The sequence below is a fragment of the Chiloscyllium punctatum genome, chromosome 2 (assembly GCF_047496795.1).
Source record: "Chiloscyllium punctatum isolate Juve2018m chromosome 2, sChiPun1.3, whole genome shotgun sequence".
Classification (NCBI taxonomy): Eukaryota; Metazoa; Chordata; class Chondrichthyes; order Orectolobiformes; family Hemiscylliidae; genus Chiloscyllium; species Chiloscyllium punctatum.
The window spans coordinates 107,098,002-107,108,604 of record NC_092740.1 but is presented as its reverse complement, the minus strand read 5'-3'; the positions used below and the strand labels follow the sequence as shown (position 1 = coordinate 107,108,604).

General features: G+C 43.0%; 1 protein-coding gene across 23 annotated transcripts in view; it reads right to left on the bottom strand.

Moving 5' to 3' along the window:
* Positions 1 to 2,680: 2,680 nt before the first annotated feature.
* The window catches only part of LOC140487612 (multiple PDZ domain protein), a 359,969-nt gene continuing 352,046 nt past the window's right edge, over positions 2,681 to 10,603 (bottom strand). For all 23 annotated transcript variants that reach the window (XM_072586923.1, XM_072586922.1, XM_072586963.1 and 20 more), the window contains 2 exons: positions 8,364 to 8,487; positions 2,681 to 3,563 (listed from right to left, as the gene is read on the bottom strand). In XM_072586923.1, coding sequence (XP_072443024.1) covers positions 3,417 to 3,563; positions 8,364 to 8,487 — 271 coding nt within the window. In that variant the 3' untranslated portion in view covers positions 2,681 to 3,416. The remainder of the gene's footprint in view (positions 3,564 to 8,363; positions 8,488 to 10,603) is intronic.

Here is a 10,603-nt window from a genome sequence, read left to right as displayed (position 1 = left end):
CTGTTTTAGAATCTCCAAATGCAATCTGGCTGTTGTATTTGTTTACATAGCAAGAGATAATGAATGCCAAAGTTAATTCATTTTGTGGATGATACATCAACACCCTAAAGCTTTAGGAGCCGAATGAGTCTAAGTATGGATGTGAACTGTAATCTTTTGAGTACTCAACAGGAGCAAATAGACAAATAGTTGGTGCAAGGAAAGTTTAAAAACTGATGAGAGCAGAGTAGAAGAACCGAATGGCTTTCTATTTTTCCTCCAGTGACGTTTTTAATGGGTATACATCAACGTATTATGTTTTTAAAATATTGATACTATATTTGTCACAGGTAATTTAGATTAGATTAGATTACTTACAGTGTGGAAACAGGCCCTTCGGCCCAACAAGTCCACCCCACCCCGCTGAAGCGCAACCCACCCATACCCCTACATCTACCCCTACCTAACACTACGGTAATTTAGCATGGCCAATTCACCTGACCTGCACATCTTTGGACTGTGGGAGGAAACCGGAGCACCCGGAGGAAACCCACGCAGACACGGGGAGAACGTGCAAACTCCACACAGTTAGTCGTCTGAGGCGGGAATTGAACCCGGATCTCTGGCCCTGTGAGGCAGCAGTGCTAACCACTGTGCCACCGTGCCGCCCAATTTCTTGTTTCTACATTTAAAATAAGTGAAAGAAGTAATCAAGTAAAAGCTGGTTGTTTAGAACATGTTTATTAAAATGTGTGTTGGTTTACAAATGCTAAAAACAAAGTTTTTACAATTACCAACAATAGCTATTAACAGAAGAATATCTGTACATTACTTTAAAGTCAAAATAGATACATTTCAGAGCATAAAAAAAGCAAAATATTCTAAAATTGTTTTGAGTTCAGCTGAACAATGTACTGGCTAGCGTAGTTTAATTGTTTTGTTAAAATTAGTATTGCTAACCCAAAAGAACAATACTGTTCACTTATCCAAGAACACTGATCAAATAGTTGTAAACAGAACTATAACATTTACTTTTAGGTCTATATAGAGTTAAATACACAATTCTAACCCAAACATTTAAGTTGAGCTATAATACTGTTAAGATAAAAAGACTGGATTTTCTCCTTCATCTGCTTAGTGTAAATTGGCAAAACAGATACCTTTTAAGGAACCTGCATGTTTTTCATTTCACTGAAGTGAAAGAAATGACAACTGGCGAAGAACAATTAATAAAGGGCATGTGATTCACTATGCCAGATTATCTAATAACTTGTAAAGCTAATAATCCACCTCTTGTAGGTGAAATTACTTTCTATACTGAACTGTCTAGTTTAGAGCAATCTTAACACACTGTTCCAGTTACTGGATTTGCTTGAAAGCGGTAGACTTTGGCTTAAGAATTGTTACCCCTTACATTTCCAAGAATTCAGAAACAGGTACATTCAACTGATCACTGTTAAAATATTCAGCCAAAATGCATTGCACATAGCTTATTTCAGATCATTTTTACCCTTTCCTCAAAAAAATGTTGATCACAATGTTTAATTCTGTCTGTGGGATCTTGCTCTGTGAATAATGGCTGTTCAGTGGACAATGTTGTGATTACTTTCAGAACAGTCAGACGGGTATAAGCTTATGAGCACACTGTTTCACTTTGAAGGAAACGACATAGATGTAATATGCACCTGAAAAATAGGAGGTCCAAGGCAGCCTGAAATTGAGTTTAGGCCTCATTAATATTAATTAGTCAAGGTGCAGGAGCTTACCGTAGCAACTTGACCATTTGATGAAATTACTTTTCAGTCACTTTGCAGTGAAAGACAATGAACCATTGCCATTTTCTGACATAGCACTAAGGTAACCATGCAAAAGTGAGGACTGCAGATGCTGGAGATCAGAGTCTAGATTAGAGTGGTGCTGGAAAGGCACAGCAGGTCAGGCAGCATCCGAGGTGCAAGAAAATCGACGTTTCGGGCAAAAGCCCTTCATCAGGAATGAAGGCAGGGAGCCTCTGGGGTGGAGAGATAAATGGGAGCGGGTGGGGCTGGGGCAAAGGTAGCCAAGAGTACAATAGGTGGATCGAGGTGGGGATGAAGGTGATAGATTGGAGAGGAGGGTGGAGCAGATAGGTGGGAAGGAAGATTGGCAAGTCGGACAGGTCATGAGGATGGTGCTGAGCTGGAAGTTTGGACTGGAATAAGCTGGGGGGAGGGAAAATGAGAGTGCTTTAGGGAACATCTCCGGGACACCCGCACCAATCAACCCCACCGCCCCATGGCCCAACATTTTAACTCCCCCTCCCACTCTGCCGAAGACATGCAGGTCCTGGGCCTCCTCCACCACCATTCCCTCACCACCTGATGCTTGGAGGAAGAACGCCTCATCTTCCGCCTTTAAACAGTTCAACCCCAGGGCATCAATTTGGACTTCACCAGTTTCCTCATTTCCCCTACCCCCATCTTATCCCAGTTCCAGCCTTCCAGCTCAGCACCATGACCAGTCCTACCTGCCAATCATCCTTCCCACCTATCCGTTCCATCCTCCTCTCTATCACCTTCATCCCCACTTCCATCCACCTATTATACACTTGGCTACCTTCTCCCCAGCCCCACCCCCTCCCATTTATCTCTCCACCCCGGAGGTTCCCTGCCTTCACTCCTGATGAAGGGCTTTTGCCTGAAACGTCGATTTTCCTGCTCCTCCCATGTTGCCTGACCTGCTGTGCTTTTCCAGCACCACTCTAATCTAGACTAAGGTAACCATGGCTGAGTCAGCCTAATTTTACATGCAATCCTACCATCACGTCATCTGTTTTTGATAATTCAAGAGCATTACTTCCACTGCTGCATTTGTTTGATAACAGTAATGCAGAATGATGGATGTGTGATTTAAGAACTCTATTCAGGAAACACTTATCAAACAATTTTTAAGCAGTAAATTTGCATCATATTCATCTATTCCAAGATAACATGGATTTTCACAGAAAAACACTGTCAACGAGTTTCAAAATGTAAAAAGCATTTAATTTGTGACATGTAGCATTTATTGTTTTATTGAAATTAATCAAAGTAATAAAACTTTATTAAACCACCAATCAACTGTTCAATTGGAAAATGTTTGGTGACTATTTAAAAGCAGAAAATTAAAGATGTTACACAGTAATTCTGGAACTATTTACAGGCCTAAAATGGGCAAGTTTATAAAATTTGAAAATGAAGTTAAAATAATGTTGCATCTGAAAATAAGTACTATAGACTATGCTGTGACCAATCAAAAGCTTCTATAATTCAGATCCTGAACATGGTGTATGGAAATACTATGGCAGTCTGTTAATGCGTTTACATTTCTTACATGTTTGTATGTATGCATAAATGCATTTCAGTTCTCATCAGAAATGTCCAATTAAGCTTTAGTGTTTTCATCTAGAACAACATACATTAGGAAAGTACCGTTAATGTAACAGTCCCCTTTGTGCGCTTCAGGATACCAACAGCTTCTTCATGTGTCACACCCTCAAGGCTTTGTCCATTGACAGCAATTATTTGATCACCACGCTTCAGTCGTCCATCTTCAGCAGCTGCCCCCTAAACATTACAACATCTTTAGATTTAACAGTGATAGTACACTAATAATAACATGGCAACTGAATGATTTTTGCTGTATATAGCTTAACTTTGGTTCCTGCAGTTGCATGAAAATTCATACTTCACAAGTTAAGACCATAAGACACAGGAATGGAAGTAAGGCCATTCGGCCCATCGAGTCCACTCCACTATTCAATAATGGCTGATGGGCATTTTGACGCCATTTACCTGCACTCTCCCTGTATCCCTTAAATCCTTATGAGATTAAGAATTTATCAATCTCTGCCTTGAAGAACATTAACGTCCCGGCCTCTATTGCGCTCTATGGTAACGAATTCCACAGGCCCACCACTCTCTGGCTGAAGAAACATCTCCTCATTTCCATTCTAAATTGACCCCCTCTAATTCTAAGGCTGTGCCCATGGGTCCTGGTATCCCCTGAAGGAATCAAATTCCCAGCATCCACCCTTTCTAAGCCATGCATTATCTTGTAAGTTTCTAATGGATCTCCCCTCAACTTTCTAAACTCTAATGAGTACAATCCCAGGATCTTCAGCCATTCATCATATGTTAGGCCTACCATTCCAGGGATCATCTGCGTAAATCTCCGCTGGACACACTCCAGTGCCAGTATGTCTTTACGGAGGTGTGGGGCCCCAAAACTGGACTCAGTATTCTAAATGGGGGTTAATCAGAGCTTTATAAAGTCTCAGTAGCACATCGCTGTTTTTACATTCCAACCCTCTTGAGATAGATGGCAACATTACATTTGCTTTCTTAACCACGGACCCGACCTGCCAGTCAACCTTTAGAGAATCCTGGTTGAGCACTCCCGGATCCCTTTGTACTTTGGCTTTATGAATTTTCTCACAGTTTAGGAAATAGTCTGTTCCTGTATTCTTTTTTCCAAAGTGCAAGACCTTGCATTTGCTCACATTGAACTTCATCAGCCATTTCTTGGACCACTCTCCTACACTGTCTAAATCTTTCTGCAGCCTCCCCACCTCCTCAGAACTACCTGCCTGTCCGCCCAGCTTTGTATCATTGCCGAACTTTGCTAGAATACCTCCAGACCCTTCATCCAGATCATTATTATATAAAGTGAACAGCTGCAGGCCCAACACTGAAACCTGCTCACCTCGAACACCATGGGCCCTCAGCTTACTCAGCAGCCTCCTGTGAGGCACCTTATCAAAGGCATTTTGGAAGTCTAAGTAGATAACATCCACTGGGTTTCCCTGGCCTAACCTACTTGTTACTTCTTCAAAGAATTTGAACAAGTTTGTCAGGCACAACCTCCCCTTACTAAATCCATGCTGACTTGTTCTAATCTGACCCTGCATTTCCAAGAATTTAGAAATCTCATCCTTAATGATGGATTCTAGAATTTTACCCATAACCGAGGTTAGGCTAATCAGCCTATAATTTTCCATCTTTTGTCTTGATCCTTTCTTGAACAAGGGGGTTACAACAGCAATTTTCCAGGCTTTCCCTGACTCCAGTGATTTTTGAAAGATTACAACCAACGCCTCTGCTATTCCTTCAGCCACCTCCCTCAGATCTCTAGGATGTAGCCCCTCGGAGCCAGGAGATTTATCAGTTTTTAGATTAGATTCCCTAAAGAGTGGAAACAGGCCCTTCGGCCCAACAAGTCCACTCTGACCCTCCGAAGAGTAACCCACCCAGACCCATTTCCCTCTGACTATGGGCAATTTAGCATGGCCAATTCACCTGACCAGCACACCTTTGGACTGTGGGAGGAAACTGGAGCACCCGGAGGAAACCAACGCAGACACACGGAGAATGTGCAAACTCCACACAGTCGCCCAAGGCTAGAATCGAACCTGGCATCCTGCTGCTGTGAGGCAGCAGTGCTAACCACTGAGCCACCGTGCCGCCCTTGCACTTTCTCTTTTGTAATGGCCACCATACTCAACTCTGCCCCCTGATTCTCCTTAATTGCTGGGATATTACTCATGTCTTCCACTGTGAAGACTGACAAAGTATTTATTAAGTTCTTCAGCTATTTCCTTATCTACCATCTATCACTCACCTTCCTGTGTCAATTTGAAGTGGCCCAATTTCTACTCTTGCCTCTTGTTTGTTTCTTATATATTGAAAGAAATTTTACTATCATTTCTAATATTGCTGGTTGCTTACCTTCATATTTGATCCTCTCCTTCCTTATTTCTCTCTTTGTTTTGCTCTGTTTGTTTTGTAATCTTCCCAAACTTCTGATTTCCCAGTGCTCTTGGACACTTTATAGCCTCTCTCTTTTTCTATAATACATTTCCTGACTTCCTTTGTCAGCCATGGCTGTCTAATTCCCCCCACCCCCGATGATCTATCTTTTTTTTGGGATGAACCTCTCTACTGTGTCCTCAATTACACCCAGAAACTCCTGCCATTGTTGTTCTACTGTCTTGCTCATTTGGTTTTGCTTCCAGTCGATTTTTGTCAATTCCTCTCTCATGCCCTTTATTTAACTGTAACACCATTACATCTGATTTTGCCTTCTCTCTTTCAAATTACATCCGATTTTGCACAATTTCTGTAATATATTCAAACAGCATGTTGCCAAATGTAATTAAGAATCAAACTTCTGCAAATATGGTTTCATAGTGCTAGATTACTTCAGTATCATTGCCACATATTTAGTCACCATATCTGTGCCCAACAATGAGCGCTGACAAGCGATTTGAAACTATAGGGCATTATCACACTCTATCTTCAGTCCCCCTCCTAACCTATACCTTTGAGTTAACTCGACTGAAATAGCAATGGAATTCCTGGTTGATTCCCTTCACCAGCCATCACTACCAACAGAATCAAGCTAAACAGCTGTAAAACTGCTGAAAAGCTACGCCATGTTCTTCGCACCCTGCAACACATTATCAATGAGGATGAGCACCTCGCCAAGACCTTCCCTACATCTCCACTTCTCGCCTTTAAACAGCCATCAAACCTTAAACAGATCATTGTTTGTAGCAAACTGCCCGGCTTTCAGGATAATACCATACAGCTTTGTCACGATAGACAGTGCAAGACGTGTCAGAGTGAGGACATGGATACCACCATTACACATGGGGACACCTCCCACCATGTATGTGGCAGGTACTCATGCGACTCAGCCCAACGTTGTCTATCTCATACGCTGCAGGCAAGGATGCCCTGAGGCATGGTACATTGGCGAGACCAAACAGAGGCTACGGCAACGGATGAATGGATACCGCAGAACAACAACAAACAGGAGTGTTCCCTCCCAGTCGGAGAACACTTCAGCCGCTTGGGACATTCGACCTTGGACCTTCGGGTGGCCGTCCTCCAAGGCGGACTTTGGGACAGGCAACAATGCAAAGTAGCCGAGCAGAGGCTGACAGCCAAGTTTGGTACCCATGGGGATGACCTCAACTGGGACCCTGGGTTCCTGTCACACTACAGGTGACCCCCACTGCACTGTACACAGACACAGACAGACACACACTGTCTCTCATACACTTATACAACAGTCCCACATACACCCTCTCACAGACTTAAACCCCTTTACACTCTCACACATACACAGACCCTATCACAGACACTCATAACCATTCCCCCCCCCCCCCACACACACACCCACATGCACAAATACACATATAAGTTTGTGGGGTGAATTTGTACTTGCAGAATTACATTTTACTTTGCTCAAAAACTGCATGAATCCATGCGAGATTCTGTAAATCCATTTTTTAGATTAGAATCAGCCTGACCATTGTGGCACAGACAGCCTCCCAGGGAATTAACACCTTCGATAGCTTATCTGGTTAACATGACACCAATTGTTAAAGTGCACTTGAGAAGGTAACTTTTAAAAAGTGTTTTGCGATTTACATATGAAAGAACTTAAGCCAACATGGTCATTCTAAAAGATGAGATTTAACAAACAATCTGGGTCTTTTTCAATATATAATTTCAGTTACATCACTCTATAAACTTTTGTTATTAATTCTTTGTCTTACAATCGTATTCTCCACAATCACCTGATGAAGGAGCAGTTCTCCGAGTAAACCTATTGGACTATAACCTGGTGTTGTGTGATATTTAACTTTGTACACCCCAGTCCAAGACTGGCATCTCCATATCACTTCTGCCTGTAGACCCTGTTGGGATCTTGCTTCTGTTAAGCTGGAGCACTGTTCCTCCTCTCTATCCTGTGGAGTGGAATCAAATTGAGGAGATGACAATTGGCATTGCAGCTGGTGATGCTCCTGGTGCTTTTTCTGCTCAGTTAGCTTCTCAGGGGTCCAAGGCAGAGCTGCATAAGCTCTGCAGTGAAGGGTGACATCAGGAATAGTCTGAAGTGACTGAAGACAGGCAAAGTGACTTCCAAGACATTGGAAATTATCTTTTAGTGAAAGAAGGCATTCTCTTACATCAGCCTCTCAGTCAGGTGTAGTTGCAGCTGTTCAGTTCCACTGGAGGAGGAATTAATTGCTGGCTGTCACAGTCACAATGCTGGGTCAATCTCTTTCCAAACTGACAGCTCCACAGAGATTTGCTGCTTGCCTGCAAACCTGCCTTGACTAAACCAAGATGGCGGGGGCGGGAATACTGTCAGGTTTATTGCTAATGTCACTTTTAAGACTTTAACCCCCTGCCTGTACCTGAACTCATCTCTTGCTGGCAGTTGAAATTGTGATCTGTGCTTCATGATGGTTTAATGATGAACTGAATTAAATAAACATGCTCTGAAACTGTAATACAGGCATGCATACGATTGGCAAGAGTTTCAAAATTCAGACATCTTCGCTGTTTCATTACCTTCACAAATACTGTCTTCACATAAATAGGAAGGTCTCCATGTGGACTGCCATATCCACCAACAATACTAAAGCCCAGCCCATCAGCACCTCTGTCCAAAGTAATCGTTTTATATTGTGGAGGCCTGAAGGATAAGAGAAACAATGATGCTTAGTATTGTACATTTTTCCTGCAGCCTCCTGCTTGTCCCCACCCCACCACATCCAAACCTAATTTGTAAAGTTTCGTAATTTAATGCCTTGGTTGCCCTGTCCATTTCTTGGGAGGAATTAATACTATAATCAAATTCCAATAAACATCAGTAAGACTGAATCAAATGCCTTAGGTTTCTCGGTCAAAACCCTGCTCCATCATCAATGAATCCATCCTCTCCCTAGAATAGGGGGTTCCAAACCATGAATTAAGACTCCATAATGTAGAATCACACAATTCCCAACTCTGAGGACTAGTCTTCTACCCCACCCAACATATCATCCTCAAACACTTCCGCCAACTGCAAATTGACCCCACCAGCAGAATGTCTTCCTCTCTCCAACTCTGTGCATTCCACAAGAACCATTCCCTTCGCCATTCTTTGATTCACACCACACTCCCCACCATCACCCCACCAACCGTACCTTCCCCTACAACTGTAAAAGATGCATATTGGCACACCACCTTCCCCACCTCCATCCAGGGCCCAAAACTGTCCTTACAGGTGGAACAGAGGTTCAACTACATGTCCTCCAACCTAGTTTACTGCATCTGGTGCTCCCGATGTGGTCTCCTCTACATCGGTGAGACCAAATGGAAACTAAAGAAATGTTTCACTGAACATCTCAGCAGGGCCCATAAGGGCCAGCCTGACCTCCCAGTCATCGCCCATTTCAATTCTCCTTCCCACTTCCGGTTAGAGATGTTCATCCTTGGCGTCTTCCATTGCCACAGTGAATTAGACTGAAATTGGAGGAACAACACCTTATCTTCTGCTGGGCAGCCTTTCAGTCCGGAAGACTCAACATTGAGTTTCTCCAATTTCTATCCATCTCCCAAATCCCTTTCCAGCCCTGCCTCCTCCTCTCCATTCCACCTACTGACCCTTCCTTCCAGCTACAAATCGGATTCATTTCTCCTATCGACCAACCAGGTTGTACCCACCACCTGTATTCACTTATCACTACCTCACCATTCTGTGCCTCCCCCCACCCCTCCTCTCTTTATCAGCAGCTCTCCCTACCCTCACCTCTATTCGTGAAGCAAGGTTATACCCAAAACATTGATTTCTCTACCTCTTGATGCTGCCTGGCTTATTGTGTTGTTCTAGCCTCTTACTTGTCTACTTTGACATTCTGCAGGCAATCTTAATAAATAAACCAGTATTGGTGACATTTGTCTTTCCCAGATCCTTCAAAATGGCATTTGATGTTAGTGATTTGCAGCATGAGTGCTGTTTGTTACTGAATAATGAGTTAGAAATTGATAAGCCAGTGGAATACTTTGATTCATAGAGGTCCACAGCCACAGAAAAAGGTCCTTTGGCTGATCAAATAATCTCATTTGCCATAGCCTTGTATGCCTTGGCATCACAAATGTACATCTAAATAATTTTAAAATGTTATAAGGTTTTCTAACTCTGCCACCCTCGTACACAATGAGTTCCAGATTCTCACCACCATCTGGGTGAAAAGAAATTCCTCACATGCTCTCTGAACCTCCTGCCTCTTACCTTAAATCTTAGAAAGTCAAAGAAAGCACATGCAACATGCCTTAATGACTACCGCCCAGTGGTTCTGACCTCTATAATCATGAAGTGCTTTGAGAGGTTAGTCATGGTTCACATCAACTCGAGCCTCCCAGCCTGCCTGCAATTTGCCTACCAAAGTAACAGGTCCACAGCAGACGCTAGTTCCCTAGTCCTGCACTCATCCCTGGAACATTTGGACAACAAGGACACCTATGTCAGACGCCCACTCATTGACTATAGCTCCGCCTTCAATACCATAATCCCTTCCAGACAGATCTCAAAACTCAGACCTAGGTCTCAGGTCTACTCCTCAGCTTCCTTATCCACAGACTGCAATCAATGAAGATAAACAACTACACCTCTTTCACGATAAACCATTACACGGTTGCCCTCCAAGGATACATTCTGAGCTGCCTACTGCACTCCCTATACACCCATGACTGTGTAGACAAATCCTGAATGAATACCTTCTACAATTTTACTGATGACACCACTGTGGTAGGATGGATATCAAACA